This window comes from Adiantum capillus-veneris, chromosome 29 (genome assembly GCF_014529385.1).
Source record: "Adiantum capillus-veneris isolate H3 chromosome 29, ASM1452938v2, whole genome shotgun sequence".
Lineage (NCBI taxonomy): Eukaryota > Viridiplantae > Streptophyta > Polypodiopsida > Polypodiales > Pteridaceae > Adiantum > Adiantum capillus-veneris.
Genome location: NC_140959.1, coordinates 50,397,126 through 50,420,823, shown reverse-complemented (window position 1 = coordinate 50,420,823; position 23,698 = coordinate 50,397,126). Strand labels below are relative to the sequence as shown.

Genomic DNA, 23,698 nt, shown 5'->3' with positions numbered 1-23,698 from the left:
AACATGTGGACTCTCATGTAGTGAAATGAAATACCATCACGAACGCACAGGTTTGAAACCCGAGCATCCCCCATTTTTGTGAGGTGTCGAGATACTGCTCTCAATATTGTGGAGGGGTGGCTATGGAGGAGAACCGAATTTGCTAAGATTCCGACTAATAAAATGAGCATAGAGCCAAAAAATATGTATGTATGTGGAGCCATTTGCATTAAAATTTTGTTGCGCGCGGTGAGTATATCCGCCTCCTTATTCTTATTGGAGTTCAAGACCATGATCCCCTGGGTATCAAGGTTGGGCATATGCTGGAGTTAAGCGCTAAGGCTGAGCTGGATTCCCATGCAGCAGTAGGAAATCGGGCTTGTACAAGTGTGCTTTTCTGACATATCTGCTGGCCCTCTCTCACGGAGCCATCTCCAACATTGGAAACTTGTCCTCTTTTTGCTCCGTGACTCTTGCTCACTCCCTCTGAGTGGGTTTCTCACCTTCCTTGCAAGCAACTCTCTCAAGGTTGTGCACGCCTCCTTGTGATGGAGATGTTAGGGTTTCGGTGCCCATTTCACCGCTTTCAGCGTTCTACATGCGTCTGTTCGTAGCTTCTTTTTTTCCGTTTGACGAAGCTCGATCGTGCACATGGTTTAAGCTTTGCCAAGGTACGGTGCAAGTTTCCGTAATTTTACTTCTTCTCTCGTCGAACGGGAAGAGCACCTCGCGTGCCATGGGCAGTTAGAATCGGGATGTGGGTGGAAAGTCTGGAGAGTCTTCCCGTTTACAATGGCAATGCAGCCTGTACATACGCATTTGAGTGAGGATGCAACTCGTACTGTTGTATTGAGACTGCCAGAAGCTCCCGTAATTTGCAGAGCAGGATTCAGGGCATTATCTGCCACAAAGGGTAGGTGGCCGAAGCAGGGCACATTCAGTGTAGCTAGATGTGAAGCCTTCCCTCATGATGCCTGCCCTGATGGCAACATTGGATTGTCATTGGGTCTTCAGAGGCAGAATCGGAGCCTGTCTGTCTCAGCTGCTGTTGCTATCGCTCCACGCACTGCATTTGATGAGGAGGAGATCACACCATGGCGCCTTGATGGAATTTTACATGACACTCAATCCTTGAGAGAAGCTTTGGCAGATACGAAGAGTCTTGAGCAAAAGCTACAGATATTGGATCAAAATTCTCGGGTAAAGGCTGCTTTTGGCAAGGGAAGGCTAGGTTGTAATACCACCATTTCATTTGCATTGGAAACTGCCAGTGACTATGAGGTTTATCTCCTGAAATGTTTAGTGGCTGCTGGACAAGAGCATGTTCTCCATGCTCCTTCACAATGGCTTAATCAGCTCGAGAATGCCCCTCAGAATGATCTGGATCTACAAGTGGATTTGGGCATGAATGGTAGCTTAAAGAGAGATCATCATTTGGAAAGAAGGAACTTGAAAGCAGGCAGCAGCCAGACAACCTCAAATGGTGTTGGGTATGGCTTGTCACAAAATACTTTGGAAAGAGATAATTCAAGCAACAATAAACACACTGTAGGTAGCAGGGCCATGGGAAGCATGTTAAAAGGGTTGATACAAACTCTTCATCGAATAGAGCTTTTTTACAACAGCATAGGTGGCATCATTGGGTGAGTTAATTTTTTAGTGCTGTTCATTACAGCTGTTAGGCGTGGGTTGTTTATTTTTTAACATGATTGCAAGTTTTTGGTCAGGCTGTCAATTTTGGTTCTGAACATGTGCGAGAGATTGGCTGCATTATTAATAGCTTCAGTCTGGATTCAGGTATCAAGCAACAGCCTTGGAACTTATCAAACGTACAGCGTCTGAAGAGGCTTCACATAAATCAAGGCAGTTGAATGGTACCTCTCACTTTGATAAGTCTACCACAACAAGGTTTGCAGCTCCAGTTGGCCCTGACCTCGCAAGGGACAAGGATTATGCACTACAAGCTGCAGCTTGGGGGCTTAACGTGAGTGGGTTGCTTTGATCATTTGCTACATCAGTGGGTTGTGGCCTGCAGGTGACTCGATGATCATTTTGCTAATTTGCAGGCTCTGCCAGAGATGGGAGAAATCTATCCTCTTGGTGGTGCTGGAGACAGATTGGGGCTTGTTGATGAAGTGACAGGAGAATGCCTACCAGTGGCAATGCTACCCTACTGTGGTCGAACTTTGCTGGAAGGTCTTATCAGGGATTTACAGGTTTGAATATGAGTTCTTCTTTCTTTTAAGCTTAGAGTTTTGATTGACAGTAATGTTAATTTCTGTTTACTGATGGGTAAGATTGGTATTTCTAGACATTATTTTCTATTAACTGAATTGAAGTCTCATGTTTGGCACAGTATGGAGGAAGTAAACATTTTACCTTTGTGTGGTCATGCATTTTCTATTGCAGCAAGTACGTCACTTGTTGGCATAATTGTCAAGGGTTATCTGCTGATTGGTTTGTACTCTCATAAAGAGTTGGTATTGGTGGCTGGGTTGCCCCACTACATAAGTACCTTTTGTAGGCACAAACACGCACTTATCAACTTTTTATAAAGAAAACGGAGCGGTATTGCTACACTTTCCGCTTAGCGGGCCCGCGGGACCAACACCCATGTGTTGTTCTTCTTGATGGAATCAAGTTCTTTCTGCATAGCCAAACTTCCACTTTGGTTGTAAAAGTGCCTCCTCAACGGTAAGAGTAACTCTATGCTTGATCACTGTAGACATCAATGCATAGTTCACTTGAAGTAAAGGCTCATCCACCTCAGCAAGTCGAAGTCACTGAGAGCGTCGTCTGGTACTGGCTTCACGCCATCGGGTGGAAAATTTGAGGATGCTGAATTTCGCAAAGTCTCCAACAGCCACTTTGGCAACTTGTTGGGCTTGCTCCGTGTGGGAGGAGCTACTGCTTTATTTGGCTCTAACTCGGCACTATGATGAGAACCATTGTCATTTGCATCATTGAGAATGGGTGCATGCTCCTCCGTAGCCTGAGAGATAGGGGTAGGAGAAGAGGGCTCATCAATGGACAAATCAAAATCCGGGTCTCCAAGTATTGGCAAGTCGGGGGTTGTCGTGGAAGGCTTGGGAGCGGAAGCCCCCCTCTGAAGGTAAGATCTCGTCGAAGACAACATCACGGCTGAGTTCAACGTCCTTCTCTGGATCATAAAGTTGATATCCCGTAGAAAGAGAGTTGTAGCCGACAAAAAAAATTCTCCCGGTCTTGGAGTCAAACTTCCCCCTTTGCTCCTTCCGTACATGGACATAGGCATCGCTCCCAGAAATCCGTAAATGGGAGACGTAAAGCTTCTTACCAAAATAGGCTTCAAATGGTGTCTTCTTAGGAACACTGAAGAGGTTGGAGATCGATTTATGGAGTGGACAGCCGTCACAATTGCCTCAGCCCATAAGGACTTAGGTAAATCTCGATGCTCAAGCATGGTCCGTGCCATTTCTACCACTATCCTATTCTTCCGCTCCACAACTCCATTTTTTTGAAGGTGAGTTGATGTTCGTAAGCTCTCGCTTGATACCATGGTTCGCACAAAACTGAATGAAAGCATTGGAGGTAAATTTCCCACCTTTGTTCAATCTAATAGTCTTCAACACTTGATTGCTTTCCTTCTCCACAAAAGTACGCCAATTCTTGAAGAGGCCAAATGCCTCTCCCCACCTTTGTCCAATCGAATAGTCTTCAACACTTGATTGCTTTCCTTCTCCACAAAAGTACACCAATTCTTGAAGAGGCCCAAATGCCTCGTGCTTGAGTAAAGCCGTTGAAATCATCCACTAATAACATGAAATAGAGAGCCTTGCCGAGGGAAGGGTTCTTTATAGATCCACAAAGGTCGGTGTGAACCTACTCCAGCATCGCAACGGCTCGACATGTAGCAAGCCTCGGGATGGATTCCGAAGGTGTCGTGTGCAGTGAGGCACCATTGGCAAGGATCCAATCACGGCCGTTTGACCCGCAAGAGTCATCGTAGCCTGCGATCTCCTTGCTTGGAGAGTCCGTCGGGGGAGAATCTCCAAATGAACAAAGGTTGGTGATTGAACCATTGCCGCCGAGGAAGTCGAAGCCTCTCCAACTCGCTTTGGACACTTCCTTCAAGAATGTCCCTTCTTATCACAATTGTTACAATGCTGTTGCGCCTTCAAGGCTTCGCGCTCGGTATCACTCTTCTTGTCTTTGGTGGTGTTGCTTTTCTTCTTACCCTTCTGCTTCTTGTTGTTGTTGGAAGAACTGGTCAAGGCTTTGGAGCTTGGCTTCTTCCTCGTTTTGAACTGCACCTCCTGGTCCAAAACCATTGGAACTAGCTCGTCCCAAGTGATAGTATTCAGTCGGCCACTGGTAATCAAGGAAAGGGTAGAAGCTGGTGTACCGAGGAGGCAATTGGGCCAAAAGCTAAATGGCCATGTCCTGTGATATGATAAGCTTTCCCATATGAAGTATCTCCTCTTGAAGCTCCTGCGTCTTGTTGATGTGATCGTGCATGGAAGAGTGCTTCGCATCCAAGGTCCTCAACTGCACCTCGAATGCTATGTGCTTCATTGAAGAAACTCGATCATATAGGGAAGAAAGCCGATCCCAAATCAACTTGGCATCTTTCATCAATCGTATATGGCTAATCACCGATGGTGTACTGTTGAGGATAATAAAGGACTGGATCCGAGCAGTAACATTCCCATAACTTTGCTCCCTTTGGGTCCTTTGGCTTTTGAAAGTTGATCTAGACAAAACCTCCAAGCTCGCAAGAGTCAAAGACCTCCATCATGGTGGCTTTCCAATTGGCATAGTTGTCTCCATTCAATTTAGGGAGTGTAGGTATCTTGATTGGTTGATCACCTACACTGAGTAGAACTGGGACCAATCTTATCTCCCCATTCTTCATTGACGGTGGTGTCACTGCTGTCGATCCCATCCTCATGGTTTACTGCGTCACCATGGGTTGAATAGGTTTCAGAATCATCATTCTTCTCCATGGTGTTGGAGAATCTAGGTATGTGATAAGGCTAGGTCGAGGTAGAAGGTAAAATCTGAAAATTTGCCTACTATAGCCAAAATCAGTCCCAAAAGAGTGAAAAACGGAGAAAAAAAAGCAAACCGTCTCTTTTCGTTGCGAAAAATAAGCACACCAACTCACACAAATCACCGATCCAATTCAAGAGCACGCCGTGGCTGTGATATCAATGACCATGGCCAAGGTGCAGCGGAAAAGGGTGAATCGGGTGATGAACTTGTCTGCAACCGCAAGCAAACGACCTCTCTGTACCGGGCAGCCAATAGATCTCGTATCTATCGCGATGGATCTCCTTGCCGTCAAGGTTCTACCGTGCACCGCTCATCGAACGGGGACGAGCACGCCATGGCTGTGGCACTCCAAAGAGGGTGTGCACACACTGTGGAAGGGGAGCGCTAGCAAGGGAGAGGTATATTCCAGAAAACGCCAGCAAGAGAGAGATCCATGATGATGCCAAAAACGCTAGAGAGAGGATGCACAGTCACAAAACGCTAGCAAAGCTGAAAACTCTAGAGAGAGAGAGAGTGCTCAAACGTTGGATCTTTGCATTGAATCAACATGCCACAAATACCGGGGGGGGGGAGGGGGTGCCTATATATGGCAGCGTTTCAGCATGGCAGCCTTTCAGCATGATGAAAGGCAGCCAACGTGCGGAGAGGCATCAAGAAGGGATGCGCACACTGAAAGGCACGCCGCCGGGAACGGGTGCGAGCACGGGGGAGAGGGGGTGCGAAGCTCGAGCACTTGGGGAAAAAGGTGCGTCTTGCGCCCTTTTGCGTGAAGGGGTGCGAGTGCGGTTCGAAAGGGTGTCACCCAAACAAAAGTGCACAAAGTTCTCCGGGTACGCCATGCACAAGAGTCTTTTATTTATAGAATTGGAACAAAAAAATTCATGTTACCTCATATGAATGTATGTGCATGTGTACCACCTTTCTTCTGCTTCCATGCAACTTCGGGAAGGGGATAGAGTGAAGCGGCGAGGGTGAGAGGCTCACAACCTTCGGGTCCTGGAATTTTTTTTGCTCTGATACCATTGTAAGGATTCTAGGTACTAGTCCTTAATTAAGTACTTAAACTCATGATTAAGACTTAAGAAACTTGAATTGTACTCAGAAACAAGACTCAGAAGACTCTGTGTTGATTGATTGAATGTATGATACAAGGACCCCGTATATAGGAGACGAAGAGACACAAATGAAAAGACATGTCTCATGGTGAAGGGATGCGACTTTAGACGTAAAGGCACATCCTTCGGCGAAAAGCTGCAACCATTGGGCGAAGAGTCGCACCCATAGAGCGAAGGGGTGTGACCAGTCGTCGAAGGAGTGTGGCTTTTGGCGAAGAGACACGTCTTTTGGGGTGAAGGGGTGTGAACATCCAAGCGTAGGGGTCCTCCTTGGCATGGCACTTCGCGTATCTGCAAACTAGGAGTAGATGTTATACTATATATAACATAGTCACAATCGTGACATTTTACGGGTCACCGCGGCATCGATCCCACCTTGGAAGGTGTGCGTTATTTCTTTTGGCCGAGACTCAAGAAGAATGTGGACGACTTTGTTCGCAGTTGTTTAGTATGCCAGAAGTTCAAGTTTGACAGGCATAAGACACAGGGATTACTACAGCGTTTACCCATTCCCATCCACACCTGGGAAAGTATTGCAATGGATTTCATCTTTGATCTCCTGAAGACACAGAGTGGGCACGATGGCATTTGGACTGTCATCGACAGATTTAGCAAGCAAGCTCACTTCATTTTAGTGAAGAAAACAGTTAAGCCGGATCATTTAGTGAGACTGAGACTGTTCATTGCACAGATTTTCGATTACATGGCATGCCTGAGACAATAGTCTCGGACAAAGATCCCTGATTGACGAGTTTGTTTTGGAAGGCTATTTGGGAGAACATTGGCATATGGTTGCCGTTCTTGTCATCATTCCATCCCCAAACATATGGGCAATCTGAGATTGCAAATTCAGTGGTTCTGGATTATTGAAGTCTTACATCTCGGATCAGAAGACTCAATGGGAAAAATATTTGCCTTTGGTGGAATTTGCCTACAATAACATGGTTCACTCTTCGACAGGGAAGGCGCCATTTGAGATAATTGAAGGTGCTCCGAAGGTTCCACCCTTCCTTAGCACTAAAGACAAATTTTGTGAAGGCAACCAGTACATGAGGGACTTGGACACTGCTTTTGCCAAGGTCCGAGAGGCTTTAGCGAAATCTCAAGAACGACATAAGAAGGAAGCAGATTGACATTGATGAGACTTGAAATTAAAAGAAGACGATGGGTGCTCTTACGTTTTGAGAAGGCACGCCTAAGAAAACGAAAGGGAAAGGAGCGACTTTTTCCAAAGCTTAGCATGAGGCATTATGGCCCTTTCCAGAGAAAAGGAAAGATAAATGATGTGTCCTTTCGACTCAAGCTGCCCGATACTTTGGAAGATTCACAATGCATTCCATGTGAGTCTATTGAAGCCTTTTAAAGGTGATGTGCCATTTGATGGGGAGCCTGATGAGCAACTGTAACAGACTTGGACACTCCAAATCGAGATTCTACCGCGGCACCACATGAATTCACTTCAAAACAATTCACAGTTCACAATTGATTCGACACTGGCCCGACGGAGTTCCGTGCCTAGAGATATTGCCCCGAAAGACTGGCGCCCCTTTCGGTATTTCTTTTTGTATTAATCTACAACTCAGAGTACAAACGAGTAGTTGGGACTCACTCTCAGACTCTGCGTCCAGATGCTTTGAGTAGTGAGAGCCCAAACCACTAATATATAGATTTACAAGGGGTGTTAAAAGCAGAGCCCAAAAGCTTTAAAAGTCAAAAGCTTGTCTTTCTCTCATTGGCTCTCTCTTGAGAGAATAAAGCAAAAGAGCTCTCTCTCTCTCTCTCTCTCTCTCTCTCTCTCTCTCTCTCTCTCTCTCAATTTGCGTAGCCAAAAGCAAGGCCATTAGCGTAGAATTAGTCCCATTGCGTAGAAAAAACCAGCCACGCAAAACTCAGTTTTTCCGTACTGTTGCCGTGAATCACGCCGCATTTTGCGGGGGCTGTCGTACAGCTATGCGACGTCGGCTGCACCTGCCACGTCAGCATTTTCCCAGACTTTTCGGGACTGCCCATGCCAAGGAAGGGTGTGAGTGTCCGGTCTTCAACCCTAGTATACCAAGTCACCTGTTTGTGACAACAACCCGAAGTGGAGGAAAGCGAGGAGATAGTCGTTCCAGAACAAATTTTGGCACACAAGGAAAGAAAGACAAAAGGTAAAGTGATCCGGCGGTTCTTGGTTAAATTCAAGAACTATCCTGTATTGGATGCGAAGTGGATGGAGGAGGACCTAGCAGATACTCCTCAGATTTTGGAACTTTACCTTGAAGCATTCGGTTTAGCATAGTCTACTCCGATAGAACCCGGATTTAGCAAGGGTGAATCTAGTGCAATGGGTTTGCACAAGAGAGGAGTTACTCCGCTCTTTTGTCAACAGATTACCTTGATTTTGGAATAAGGTCATTGATGTCCCCTTTGGGTTTTAGGGATACTAATGGGTTGACCAATATTCTGTTGTATGACTTTATGACATGGAATTCTCGAAATTCAATATGATTGATTTGTACTCTCTTATTTGATTTGTTTGAGTGTAGGAACTGAAAGATGAAATGACTACAACATTTCGGTCTCATAAATCTCTACAGACACGATCGCAATAAGGATTAGTTAATCGCGGACCAGGAGGTCCGGAATGGATCTGGATGCGATTAGTAAATACGTTGGTGGTAGTCGTGGTATGAGGTTTGGAATGATTTCTTTTTTCTGATTTGTCATGTGATGTCCTGTGATGTCGAATGATGTCCTGTGCTGTGATTGTCGATTTGTACAAGTGCTAGATGTGTCGTGTCTATTGCGTCGGTACAATAGTCAGTGCCTACTAAGACAATTTATGGCCTCTGTTTGTTTTGCAGGCATAATCGAGGGCGATTACAATTCTTTCAAGAGGGGGGTATGTCACAAATTGATGATGTGGCAGTGCCCGGACACACACATGCGGATGATGTGGCAGCCAGTATGGACGCCCGGATTACGCGCTGGCTCGCTGACGTGGTAGGTACGGACCCTCCGCTTTTTACGTTGATTAACTGTACGGATTTCCGCAATTACCGCGGCATTGCGCTCACACCAAGGTTGCTTTTTCCCACCTCACTTCGATTGACTTGTTGCAATGTGCAAGGTCCGCTCTTAACGAGAGGAAAAGAAGAATGAGGGGAGGTTGGACAAGCCCTTCTTTTTTGGGTTACCTGCCACTCTTCAAAAGCATAGATTAGAGAGATCGGCCGTGGACAAGCCCTTCTTTTTTGGGTTACCTGCCACTCTTCAAAAGCACAGATTAGAGAGATCGACACGGCCAAGTGTTCTTGGGTTACGCGCCATCGCAAACAAGCAATTTTTTTTTCTATGGTTCTTTAGGTTCTTTTCTTGAGTGATGATACTAAACACTGCCAAAGAGCTCTAATACCAATGTAACGTGCATTGGAAGTGATTTAAGGTGAAAACTGAGGATGAGTGCTCAGTACGTACACAAGGCTCCTTTTAGTTCATGAGAGATGTGCAGTAGATTAGAGAGAGAAGAGGGATATTGTGAGTGAAGGTTCTGTGAGTGATAGAGAGAGAGAATATAACACCGGATGGGGTCCCAAACCCCCCTCCAAGGCCCCTCTCTCTATCGCTAGAGATGTATTTGCTTAAGATTGCACAAATGTTGATACAATGGATCTAGATGCTGATGCTAATCGGATCTTGGTATGGATGCTTGGATCTGCGAGGCTAAGGGCTGAAAATGCAAGATGCTAGTGGAATTGAGTCTGGATTCACAAATTGACGGGGCTATGGGCTGGTCTGCTATGGCCGATGTTGAGGGTGCTGATGATGATGATGATGGAAATGGGCTGAAATCTGAAACCGATGTCTCATCTAGATATGATGGCTGAAATCTGCAATAACTGTTCTGCTCCAAAAACGCTAGCGCTGATGATGCTTTATGGATGAATTCTGCTGTCCCTAGGGCTGATTTGGTATTGGATGGCTGATAGATGCAAACGCCGAGGCTGGTTTCTGGGGAAGTGATGAAGAACGCTAGACATGGTGTTGCTGGGTACTTGGGCGCCAATGCCCTTGAACAACTTCAAGCACTTCAAATAACAAGTGAACTTCAGTATTTCTTTATATTGCTTAAACTCAGTACAATCCCGGTACTCACGCTATGCACCTTCACCCATAAGCGTGCCATCGACTGAGCCCTTTGCACGTATTTAAAGGCCCTTGGCCTATGAAAAGCAATTACATGAAAAGCTTCAAACTCAAAAGCATCTGGTCCCAAAAGCACTAGCGCCCAAGAGTTGCCAGTGTGTTTTGCGGAAATCCGTACAGTTGCAACGTCATCATGTCATCGCAAAATCCGAGAATTTCGTACAGGTTGCCATGTCAGCAGTCTTGCATAATTTGCGGGTCTTCTGTACAATTGCCACGTCATCACACAATTCTTGTGTGTGTGTGTGTGTGTGTGTGTGGGTCCAACTTTGTTTTAATGTCTTTTAAGTCACTTGGGTCCCATCGGACGAGCCCCATAAGTTGGTGGGAACTCCTCTTTGAAAATAGGCCACTCGGCAAGACTTTGCAAGCTGGTAAAACTTCTTGTGCTGCTTCTAATTCTTCTGCTTCTTCTTCTTAGGGTTTAGGCCCCTCGGCCGAGATCTGCAGGTTGACTCCGTTCTTCAGTGGCTTGACATGTCAGCAGTTTGACATCTGATACCCCAAGTGGTGACCCTTGGGGTCACATTTATATGAAATGCAGGTGAGGTAGGGCAAGGCTCAATAAAAACCCCACGACTTGTCTAATTGTCAACTCACTTATAGTAGATGCTTCACATATAGGAAACTATCTAGGCTTGGTAGCGTGCTAAGACTATGGGAACACTCCTCAGTGCCTACACCTAGCAGACACTGGTGGTGCTCATGTGCAATCAGAGGGTATGCAACTACGCTAAAGTGCCTGGACATGCACGTCCTGCATACAGGCTCACAAGGGTGCTAGAACACTTCCTAGGCTGTTCTAAACCCTAGAAGTAGGAGTTAGCTTGTCCACATACATGTAGGGTTGATGCGCAGGTGACAATCGGCACCCAGAAAGTAGGTGAACGTAAAAGAGTTCCACATCAATAGCCATTTGTACGCCTTGCCATGCCGTCGTGCGTCCATATACTTCCACGATTCACGGGCGCATGGTTACCTCTGCTCATCTCCTCTCGTGGGGGGTGCGGTGATGCCACCATGTTGTGACACTGGATGGATGGATCTAAAGGTGGCTAGATTTGCAGGAGTTAGGATGCCTTGTCGAACCATGACTGTTGTCTTGATCTAACAACATGGGAATAAGCTGCTCCTACAAAATTTTATGACCTCATAAACATGGTTGATACGTGCGATTGAGAATGTTAAGTACTGTAAGAGTTGGTATGACACTAATTGGGCTATTACACTGTCAGTACAGTAGTACAAATTAGTCAAACTAATGTGAAGAATTTGGCATGAGCACCTAAATGAGTTTGAGGCAAACTCAAATGTTTGATTATAAGACTTAAAAATGGCTACGACCTCAACAAAGCCATACACTAGCTAGAAGCATTTCCACCACTTGAAAAAAACTTGGAAGGTCCACTCATATTCCCTCGTACTGCATTATATGAGACGGTATTAATCCTACTATTGGTGCTATACACAGACTTGGACATGCTAAGTGCTTATGAGGTTGATATTTGGCTGACAAGCGAGTGTATCTGCTCTTATATTTACGGTTGGAGTTGATTTTATTAGCTCATCTATGTGAAGATATAAGATTGTGGATGTTGCAGATGTTCCTCTTTTTAATAAGTCTAAAATTCCTTGGATACTATTTGGATCAGGCAAGGGAGTTTCTACATTTCAAAGTTTCCGGCAAGCAAGATATCGTGCCTGTTGCTATCATGACAAGTGCTGCAAAGAAGAATCATCAGCTAGTCACGAGACTGTGTGAAAGCAAAGGCTGGTTTGGTCGTCAAAAATCTAATTTCTTTCTCTTTGAACAGGTGAGAGGTGCTGCATCACATAAACGACATGATTAGTATTGTTGTGTATCGCATGTATAGGGGTTTTACTGAAGCCCTCGTTCTACAGCCATTGATACCAGCAGTAGCTGCAGAGGATGGTCGTTGGCCAATTAGTGAGCCCCTAGTACCAATTCTGAAGCCTGGAGGCCATGGTGTTATATGGAAGTTGGCTTCTGATAAAGGAGTATTTGACTGGTTTTTCAAGAAAGGTCGCAAGGCTGCAATCGTGCGTCAAATCAGGTCAGAAATTTAGTGCTTTCCCGGTTCCATGGTTTGGGTGTGTGTTGTTCTGCTGACATTCAATAGTGCAGTTGCTACTGCCATAGTCTGATTTTTTGGTGCTTGGAGCTTGCAGCAATCCAATTGCAGCTACTGATGTAACATTACTGGCATTAGCAGGAGTTGGACATCGACATAATAAGGTGAGTCTGATGTCTGGAAACTTTGGCAGAGTTTACTGGCACTTGGGAGCTTAAAGAAGAGGTTAAGGATTGACTAATTTTCAATGGCAGAAATTTGGTTTTGCTTCATGCGAACGCAAAGTCGGTGCTGCTGAGGGTGTTAATGTGCTCATTGAAAGGAGTACAAAAAATGGTTGGGAGTACGCTATCACATGTATAGAGTACACAGAGTTCAACAAGTTGGGAATTCCTGATGTGCCAGTTTCCCCAGGCAGGTAATCACCACAGCTTTAGTAATTCTGTTAATTGCTTGGCAGTTAGTTCCCTCTTGTGGGCCATAGTTAATCTCCCTGTATAACAAACACCGTCCAAACTGTTTCTCAAACCACCCACAACCCCCCCCCCCCCCCCCGGCCCCTCCAAAAAAAGAAACCCCACACCCACACCCCACCTCACCCGTTTTCAGAACGCATTAAAACCCCTAATCTACTGCCAATACGGCTCAGCCATGTACTTAAGCCCATTTATGTCAATTCGCTTAAGTTGTTGAGATTCATGTTGGTCAAACCTAAAAGAATCCCGAGGAGTTTTAGATGTTTTTGTTGATGGTTAATCAACGGCCACTTTTTACTAAACTAAAAAAGAAGACTTGTTTCTTGTCAGCATGCAGGCCCAGTATCCGGCAAACACAAACGTTCTTTATGTGGATCTTCCCTCAGTGGAAAAGATAGCTTCAAGTCCAAGCTGTCAATCACTTCCTGGCATGATCTTGAATCTAAAGAAACCCATCGTCTACGAGGATTACCTTGGAGCTACTCACAGGTTTGACACTTCCTTGTTGAATTAGTTTCATTTAATCTGGCAAGAGGAATACAGATTGTCCCCAAGGCTAGCTAGCCAGTATATGGCAATGCCTTGCTGTGATTTGCAGTTTTTGCATATGCTGCCGGAATCTTATATAGATATCCTTGAGTGGCTCATGTTCTTGCATTTACTTGCTGCGAAAGCTGTATGGATCCCATCCAATTTCAATGCTGTTATTCTGATTCAATTAAAACAGGACATATGCAGGTAGGGTGGAGTGTACAATGCAGAATGTGGCGGATTTTCTGCTCAACAAGTTTTCATCTAGAATGAAGCCGGCCCAGCATGGTAATTCTTTCGTTTAAGTATTTAATCGCCTATCAAGAGTGATCAGCTGGTTATATCTTGCCACATCAAAATGTTCTCTCTATCTGTGCATGTACCACTTTGAGGTCAATTGCAAGCACTTAATTTTTTGTCTTGGTGTCTGTTCAGACTCTCTAGATACATTTGTTGTATACAACCAAAGAAGAAAGGTCACCTCGTCTGCAAAAAGGCAAAGGAAACCTGCTGATTTTTCCTTACATCAGGTATTATGCATCATTTTACTAGTATAGTTTCTTTAATGAAACAGAGGTCTTAAATTTTGTATGTTCTTACTGGCAGACACCTGATGGGTCGTTTCTGGATGTCACAAGGAATGCTCATGAACTTCTGACATCTTGTAATATGGAAATGCCCATGGTATTTTTTTGTTCTTGGTCCCTGGATTGGTTTTGTTAAGGTTAATAAGTCAGTCCCCAAAGAGTTGGTCTAACGGGTAAGGCTTTGGCCTCTCAACCTATGGGTTGTGGGTTCAAAGCCCTTGTTGGCCCACACTCTAGAGGGACACCTTGTGCTCACCTGGTGTTCACGTTGCTAGGGCTCTTGCCCTTGGACACTCGAGTGCATCCTCCTCCTGGGGTGGGTCACCCGAGGAGGAGGTTCCTAGCTGGTTGCTACGAGTTCTCTCCGTTGTTCCCAGCATGTGGTGCATCAATTAGGTGGCCATTGTGATGCCTATGCGTGGCTCTTGCCCGATGGTACGCGGCCCTTGCCCGACCATGTAACATGGCTAATATTTGGAAGGGATAAGCACCTCCCCCTGTGGGCCCTATGGTGTGTCGAAAAAAAAAAAAAAAGGTTAATAAGTCAAGATGAACCTGAATCACTAGCTTTAGGTGCTCATAGCTTTGTGATTTGCAAACTAGACAGTATCAAGTTTTTACGACATTTTTATGCTTGGTTTTTTGATGTAATTTGATCTTCATACATGGAAACTCTGAGTTATCACAAAAAAGTCCATTAGAATGGACTACATTTTGGTTTTGTTTGCCAGGATTGGGAAAGGGTTATGATAGGAATGTCTTCCAAATTTTGCCTTCTTACAGTGTGTATATTCTCTATGCATGTGTGTTTTGTTGGTTTTGTTGTTTTTGGGTTGAGGGAGATCATTTAGGAAGGTAAGGATGGTAGTGCTGTCTGAGTTGTGTTAATTTTTTAAGAACATCTGTTAAATTTTTTCGGTGTATGAGCTGCAGATAGAGAGCATTGAGTGTTATTTAGAGTTTGGGCCTCCCTTCATTGCTCTTTTACACCCAGCAATAGGTCCACTATGGAGTATCACACAGCAAAAGGTAAAGGCATGCCGTCTCTCTTAAATTTGATATGTAGTTTTGAGTTTGAGGCTTTAGAAAAGTACAGCTCATTTCTTTAGTTTACAGATCCATGGAGGAGGGTTGACAAGAGGATCTGAACTTCAACTTGAGATTGCCGAGATATTCTGGCGAGATGTACAGGTAAATTCATTTTTTGATCACCTTATTAATCTGGCCTCAATGACGGTTTCTCTGCTTGCTACAACCTTTAGACTTGGTTCTTATGGTTTCCATGCTTACGCGTTTGTTGCGTCAACAGTTGGATGGTAGCTTGCTGGTTCTTGCTGAGAATATTGTTGGCTCTATGGAAGAGTGCGAGAATGGCGAGAAGATGCTTCTCTATGGCAAGAGGTATATTAGGCTATTTATGTGCTGATTATTGTTGTCCTCTCCTTCAATTTCGAAGCATCTTACAGCACGATTGATGTCTTGTTCAATAGGTGTGGTAGGTGTAAACTGGAAAGAGTATCTATTCAGAACAAAGGTGTGGATTGGAATTCCAAGGATAACATTTATTGGCAACACAAAGTTTCTCGACTCGAGAGCACAAAAATAGTCTTGCATGGCCATTCAGAATTTGAAGCTCAGGACGTTATCTTGCAGGTAACATAATCTGCATGGATTCTATAATGGATCTTACTGCATTCTCAATGAAATTAATGGACCTCTCGAAGCTCTTAATGAACACAATGGCCTAATGTGCTCAATCAGGGTTCTCACACGTTCGAAGTCCCTGATGGGTTCCGAATGAGGGTGATGCACGGGAGCGAAGGTGATGTTTTCTCCTTTTCTGGTTTCTGAAGTGTAGGTTGTGTCAAGCAATCTTTTTAAAATGGTTATCATTTTCTAAAGACTGTTGAGATTACCTGACTTTGCTATAACCATTATGCAGGCATTGTGCGTGACCTACATCCTCTTCCTGTTGGAGCTTCTGCCTCTGGAAGCTGGCAATGGCAGTATAAACTCCAAGACAGAGGTTACGTAAAACTAGACATGGAAACAGTGGAAAACTGAGGTTTTCAACTGTTGAAGTCTCCTTCCCTTGTAGAGGAGCTGTGTACATTATGGGAAAATGGGAGTTAGGCCAATATGGCAATTTCATCGCCTTGATGAAATGGTTGTAAAGTATGTCTTGGTGTGACTTGATGGTAGAGAGTTTTGTATCAAAAGCCTGTAATCCTCCCCCCTATTTTTTATTTGGTGTAAAACCTTTTGGTATAGGCCATATATTTTTTCCTTACGAATCTGGCTATGGTGTAACCTATTACGATCTGATGGTTATGTGCATCGAAAATGTTGTTGATTTGCTAGAGTATCAAAAGGTGGTAAAGAAAAGCTCTCTAGAATGAGCCTTGTAGGAGAGGAGAAATAGCATTAAATTTGATTTTTTTTTATTTTTTACATTTGTTGGGCTTTCCTTCCTATGTGAACAAGTGAATTCTTATTTTCTTTTTAGTTTGTCTATGGGTTCATTTTCACCCCCTTCATTTCACAACCTTAAGGCTTGCAAGTAAACTTTTCCCTTCTTTCCAAGTAATAGTGTGGTCTCTATGACTCACTCTGAAGTCTGGTCAGAAGGATCATGAGGTTGTTAATTTCTGTCTCAATTTCCCCGAATGACGAGTCTGGTTTTGTCAATGGTATTTGGTTGAGGTATCGGGTGAGGTACTTGGCTAGACCATTTTGAGGGTGAAGTGGGGCTTTCTAAAACAAGCCTCAGAGGAGGATAGAATTAGGCAGACATGATATTTTGTTATTTCTTACACTAATCGGATCATCTCTTTGTGTGACATGTCGATGTTTTTTTTTACTGTTTGTCAAACATTCCATTTGATGGCCTTACATTGCTCAACTTGTCATTTTGCTGATTTTGAATGCTAACACTGATCAATTTACGGAAAAGATTCTCGAAACCCTTGGAGTTCTTATAGTTGGCCAACTATCCTCGTACATGGATTGCTCCAATTTGCAAATGACTTTTTTTGTTTTGTTAATACAAACCTATCTACCAATTGCCTCAAACAAAAGTTTGCTTCAATCAGGGGTCAAACAGTGGCAGGCATTTGTGACCACAAGTGATGAACGGGTTCATCCCATGAGCCCACAAGTTTCATTAGAAATCCTAGTTCTATCATTTTGTGAAGAGGGGAACCAATCTTCCTACGAAATGTCGCCGAAATTACCAAAATACCCCGTGTCAATCTTGCTCAACCCAGGGAACCAATCTTCCTATGAAACATCACCAAAAAGTATGAGTTGAGCAAGATTGACAAGGGGTATTTTGGTAATTTCGGTGATGTTTGAGGGCATGTTGGGAAATAGTGACGAAGTTTGCCATACATGAGGGATATTTTTAGGAGTTTCTGACATTTGATAGATCATCAATTATGTGCATGTCTGCAATGTGTATTCCTTGGAGTGAATGGTGCCTGTAGTGGAAATTTATGTATTGAGAAACACTTCCTCCAGTATACTTAATGAAGGGCCCTTGGAAATCTTTGATAGATTGCTTTAAAATGAGGAAAAGACATCTCTATATGGTGTATGCTAAAGGCATTGAGATGCAGCAGGTGGTAGTGCTATAGCCTCATTGTTGGAAGCCAACTAATACACAAGAAGTTTTGGACAAGTTCTCACAATAATTCCCACATTGTGACTTACCTCCACATCATCAGCTTCTGTGAGGGAGGCACTGCATACCTAGCTTTGTACGATTGGGGGTAGGGGACCACTGAGCCAGGGGACCGCCGGCTCGGTGGTCCTTGCTCCCAATCGTACCTAGCTAGGTATGCGGTGCCTCTCGAGCAGAAGCTCATGATGCGGAGTCATGGTCATAGTTAGAAAGCCTCCAAAGAGGTTCAAGATTTGTTGGTTACATTCTTGTGTAGTGTGGCTCCCCTTTTGACATATTTTGGGTATTGCTCTTTTGAAAGTTTGTGTTCAACAGGGTGGTTGTACGATAATTCCGAGTAAAAGATTACTCATTCATCCAATAAAAAGAGGTGGTATTCTCTACATTTCTCTCAATGAGGCTAGAGCTAATATTTATTACTTGGGAATTTTTTTTGTCCAAGGCCTTGCCAAGTATGCTTTGGCTGTCCCCTAACATAAAAGGTAAATTGTATGAGCCAAAGTATAAATTGTATGAGCCGGTCCCCCCTACTGGCTCCACTTATTATATTCATCCGATACTCCTCCAAATTCCATCCTTTCATCCCAATGCCAGGACTGAGTTGAGATCTGTCTCAGTATAAAAGGCGGATGAAGAATTCAAACGCGCAACGTAAATATGAGGCGTCTTTATACGAAGCTCACGTAGCCAACCCAGCAAGCAGCCGACGTTGTAGCCTCACGCGTCCCCTACATATATAAAAAAGCCTAAACCTCCTCTGCGCCGCGCCGCCAATTCCTTGAGCGGCGACAATTACCCTTGCTGTGAATCGTCTCATATCTCCCCCCTCGCTCAAACGTTTCTCTGCAAGCTTGAACGCCTGTCAACAACACCTCCCATTCAGCTTCGAAACAGATTTTGCGTGATTCTGTCATTTTTCCGATTTTCTTCAATTGGGTACCCTCCATAGATCCTCCACTTCCTCTGCCTTGGCTTGCTACCTGCCTCGCCGCGTGCCACCTTCCTCTCCCTACTCGTCGTCTCGCCGCCTCCCTCCTCTGCTTGCCTTTTCTAATGATCAAAGAAAGCATCCTCAAAGGATTTTGGCTAATCGGCATTTTTGAAAATCGTAGGGAGTCGGCTTAAACAACATAAAACAAATTGAGAATCTTCTTCACAATCCAATCTTGTAGTCGTTTTTGAAATCCAATGGCAAAGCGATTGACTCCACCTTCTAAAAATCCTTGCCAAAATTTCTGTGAATGATTATTTCATAAATGGAACCTATATTCCTTTCAAAAACTCTACAGAAATCATCAAACTAATGAAATTGTCTCGAGACAAACGTTGGCAATGCCTTTCACTCCGATTGAAGAAAGAAAGAGAGAGAGAGAGAGAGAGAGAGAGAGAGAGAGAGAGAGAGAAGGAGAGGGCACTAGAGAGAAAAGGGAAGAAGAAGAAAGATTATATATTAAAGAGAGGGAGAGAGAAGGGAAGAAGAAGAGAGATTATATATTAAAGAGGAGAAAAATAAAACATATCTTCCAAAAATCTGAAAGGTGCTCCATTGTATACGGACTGAAACTCCCTTGGCATTTACCCTAGCTTTCTTCCGAAGGACAGTGCCAACAAAAAAAATGAGGGCTTACTTGTCTACTTGTCAATTTAGTTGTGATGCCTCAACTCCCTTAGAGAAATTTTAAGGAGCCTCGCTTCAAAGGCGAGCCCTTAACTCAGAGACTCTCCCCGAGCTCTCACAAATGAGAGGCCGAAGTACTCCACCCTAGTGGGAAACTCGGTTCCTCAAACACTCAATTTGCATGCCACTGGTTCATCCCTCAACACCATATGTGTCTACAATCAATACATTATTTTCTAGTTTGTATTTTGAGAAACCTTGAAGGTCTATAATAAATTTATTAGAAGTTCTTAAATCTCCAAGAGGTTGCTCATATGGCCATGGAAGAAGCTAAATTAGTCATATCTGTTTAGATGATAGCACATCTTTCACTACATCGACAACTGGCTCTAAAATCAATCATCAAAGCTACAAAGATCATCATGCTTGGAAGCTCAAACCTCGGAGGGAGCTTTCATGACAATGCATGAAATTGTGGACGAAAAGGAGCGACAAGGAACTAAGTTGCATTGTACGTTATATGGTGTACGTTGTCATGCTGTGACACGTACATAGTGGGAACACATGCTACAAGATCTATCTTGTATTTTTTTAGATACATAATTATATTTCCTATAATGTACATATGCATATTTAAGTATAATAATAAGCCTTCTATCTCATCCTATTATTTTTCTCAAGGGTAACCTATTCTTACTTTACCATAAAAAAATAACGCGATTTTTGGGCGAGCAGTTTCTGGCGAGTGCTTTTTAAGAATCGGGCGAGCGGATTCTCAAAAGAAGGGACAATCTACCCATCTCTCTCTCTCTCTCTCTCTCTCTCTCTCTCTCTCCAACTAAAATTTGATTGTCATTTCACGACCAACTTACATTCAAACAAAAAACACCGGTGAATCATTCAATACACTATTAATAAGAGAAATAGCAGTTCCTTACACACAATTAGGGTCTATTTCATCTAGCAAACCCCAAATCTATGAGTTCCATTGCATCCAAAGTAAATACATATGGGGGGTGATACATCATGGGTGACGTGGAGGAAAGAAGGGCGGTGGGGGGCCATATCCTTTGGGAGGAAACAAAGGTCGTGCCAACGGGGGCAGTGCACCAAATGGTGGGGGAACTACTCCAAATGGCAAAGGGTGTGAACTATATGTGGGGGGGGCTGCAGGTAGTGAAAGAGGCAATGGATCAACCCCGGGTGGGGCCTTAGATGTGGAGGCAATGAATGCACTGGGAGACGGTCCAGTTGCACGCCATGCCAAAAATGGGGCTGTGAAAGTGGAATATGGTGCTGCTACTGCCCCGCCTTGACTGCTGAGTGGTGTCGGGAACGGTGGGTCAAGCGGATGAAGCTGCTCGGACACCTGCTGCGGTTGCTCAGTTACTAGAGCTCTGACGCTCCTATGAAACATCAATGTCGAGCCTAAATCGGAAGGTAGGCGCTGAGCTGGCTCCAAACAAGCACTGAAAACTGCCCAATCCTTCTCACAACTGATGCAATGTCTACGTAGTAGTAAACATTGTGCTGCCAATGTCCCAACTCCTGCAAAACAATCCAACACAGCATCTCCCATGTCTGTGAAGGTACCTAGTAGCCATCTACACAAAAAAAGTTACCTTAAGATTTATTATACCTATAATTTTATAGGAACAATAAAAACAGCTAACAAAAAAATTCTACCACCTGGAAAACGCTGGACTCCTCTCAACACCTCTACGAAAAGGCCGACCCATACGATCAAGCGTCCACTGTGTGGAATCTGATCCTGGTAGCTTCTCCCACAACATGTCGTCATCTGCAGAGAAGCCACGTACATTTGCTGCAATCTCTCCATCTGCTCGATCGTACCTCGGAAGCCGACACCCACCAGTTCTAGGGGGTGAAAAAATGGCTAGCAACAAAGTACCAACCTGCGGGGAGCAAGTAAAACATTATTTTTTGACCCACGAACATCGAAGTTACTATTCATTATCAAAACAAAAAAACAACATACCCCCTCTAAATAGTCCTGAACAGTCGTACAAATAGCCTCCGGTAGCCGTAAGTACAATATCCTCAACAGCTGGAAACCAGCTCCCTCTGCCTTCGAAGTGATGATGGAAAGATGTTCTGCACGACATGTCGCCACAATCATGCCATCCACCAAAAGAAACTCGGATGCCAGAAGGAATGCAGCATCCACAAGGTCACTATCCCATTGGTTCCATATAGGAACCCCACCCGTGCTAGCTGCATGTGGCTTAGTGTGTAAGGAAAAGGCCATGTACACCAAACGTACGCCACCCAATCTCAAGCTGGGGTTCATCTGCCCCGTTCCTGATAGAGAGCCCAAGAATCTACATAGTGACTGCATAGAACTGCATGCAGTTTTTGTTAGCACTATAAGTGTGCACATAACTATGATTGTAAATAAGCGTGGCTTACCTGTCATTGCGCAACACATCTCGAATAGCTTTTGCCAACTCTTTGGCACTAGCATGCACTGCAAGGTGGCGTGGCTCTACATGCATATCTGTATATAGCAACATAAGATCAAATATATCTTTCAAGCAATGCTAAAGAGAACAACACAACATTAAGCATTTTCACGTACCTGGATGGTTATCTCCCACAACTCTGGCCATGTCTGATAAGTCCTTTGCAACCCTACCATGTGATGGTGAACATGGAGGGGACTCCTGGATGCCCCCCACTGGTCTGGGAGTGAAGGATAGTGTCGGTACATTGTGACTCATAGAACCAAGGCTATGAGCACTATCGCTGACTTCTACAGAATACTCCACAACCACATGCTAGCTCTCACTGTCGCTCGAAACTACAGCCCTCTTCTTTCTCTTCCCACGTTGCTTGTCAGCTTGTTGTGCTTGCGAGTCTTTCCTTGAGGTCTGTTTCTTCCTCTCTGGTTTCTTTGATGTGTTTGGAGATAGAGCATCCTCTATCACAACCGCTTTCTTCCGTGACGCACTATGCTCCGCTATTAATTAAAAGAAGAAGAGTTATTGAGCCCATATTCTATTGCTTCGTGGCAAAGGTAAAAACTACATAGAGGCATATAGCTCTTCCTTTTCGGGTGGGTCCTCCTTGTCCGGGTAGTCCAGCCACCAAGGACACTTGAGCCACGCTCCCTTTGGCCGCAAGTCATCTATCCACTCATCAGGATATAAGCCCGTCTCCTCTCTCTCCGACTTGCACCATGCATCACTGGGGTGCTCGGGAATGGGAAAGACAAGAGCATCTCTCCACCATCTACAAGACAGACCACAAAGTTTTCATTTGTATAGAACAAGATTAGTGTATCCTACTACATTCTTAATTTGTCAATTAAAGATGTCGAACCTGTACAAAAAGCGTCGTGCCGTACAAGCAAAATAGGGTTGCTCTTCGGGTTCATGTGTGGATTTGATCCGAGCACTCCACTTCTTGAAGACCTTCTCAAAGTGCTTGCGTCTGTATGTCAATAATGTGTGGGCAAGCGTGCAACCATGCCTACCTTCAGCCTTCTCATGTTGGATAGCAACATCATGATTCTCGGCCTCCATTTTCTCGACCATCTCAAGCACTCTCCTGCAGCAGCAAATAATAAGTCACAAGTTACATAACAAACTGCTAGCTGGTGCAAATGTTTGAGAAATCTAAACTTTCCAACTACCACCAGTACACGTGATATCGAAGCCACTGGATCCAGGCCTTCTCTGTCAAACCGATGCCCTTCTCCTTCAAGGATGCATCACCGGCTTGGAGCAAATCAAGCAATCGGCACTTCCTATCAAAGGAAACGCGAGACTTATTTTTTATTGTTACATAATAAAAAAAGAAATATATCCAATGATTTAAACGACTATTACTTACTCTGTTGGGCTAATGCGTGCGCGCGCTACCTCTGCCACTCTCGAGGGTGTCATTTTCGTGGTCCTCTCGCCCCAACCAGTAAATGAAATACATTTTTGAAAAAAATCGTTGCCATTTTTTGGATTTGCAATGGTGGCTATCTCTAGCCCTTTGCGCGTAAAGTATTGCTCCGTTTGAGAAAGCGCTAGATTGATGCTTTCCTCGTAAGCGCCAGGTGCCAACTCGTAGTCAAAACTCCCTTTTGATGGTAGCCCTTCCGTTTTACTACTAAACATATGATCGAACTCTTCCTATTATTTTCAAAAGACTCAATCAAAATACAAATAATAAAATTTCGTAATCAAAACATATTCTCATATACAATTGGTTTGAAGTATACCTTCCAAAGTAGTTGCGCAAGGACAGCCATTGGCAATTTTAGCCACTTAGACTTATTTGGACCTCTAAAATTCAAAGCCCTTTCGGCTGCCAAACGCGCTCTTTCGGGGAATTTTTGCAGAAGTGATGTAGGGTTCGCCAACCCTAGCTTTCTCATCATGA

General features: G+C 44.2%; 1 protein-coding gene across 1 annotated transcript; it reads left to right on the top strand.

The window, feature by feature from the left end:
* The first annotated feature begins 284 nt into the window (after positions 1–284).
* UGP3 (UDP-glucose pyrophosphorylase 3) lies at positions 285–16,356 on the top strand. The gene is made up of 17 exons (XM_086506294.1): positions 285–1,622; positions 1,777–1,963; positions 2,046–2,195; positions 11,969–12,130; positions 12,219–12,391; positions 12,507–12,573; positions 12,664–12,827; positions 13,216–13,374; positions 13,613–13,704; positions 13,852–13,946; positions 14,023–14,100; positions 14,937–15,032; positions 15,120–15,194; positions 15,313–15,404; positions 15,494–15,656; positions 15,765–15,825; positions 15,946–16,356. Exons 1-17 carry the CDS (start codon positions 772–774, stop codon positions 16,065–16,067), a joined length of 2,787 nt encoding a protein of 928 aa, XP_086362420.1. The 5' UTR covers positions 285–771; the 3' UTR covers positions 16,068–16,356.
* The last annotated feature ends 7,342 nt before the right edge of the window (positions 16,357–23,698 follow it).

Bases quoted from the DNA above. Each gene is read 5' to 3' on its own strand.
- UGP3 (XM_086506294.1), top strand. From the start codon at position 772: ATGGCAATGCAGCCTGTACATACGCATTTGAGTGAGGATGCAACTCGT. The intron at 13,705-13,851 runs GTAATTCTTTCG...GTGTCTGTTCAG, and splicing joins AATGAAGCCGGCCCAGCATG to ACTCTCTAGATACATTTGTT. The intron at 13,947-14,022 runs GTATTATGCATC...TCTTACTGGCAG, and splicing joins CTGATTTTTCCTTACATCAG to ACACCTGATGGGTCGTTTCT.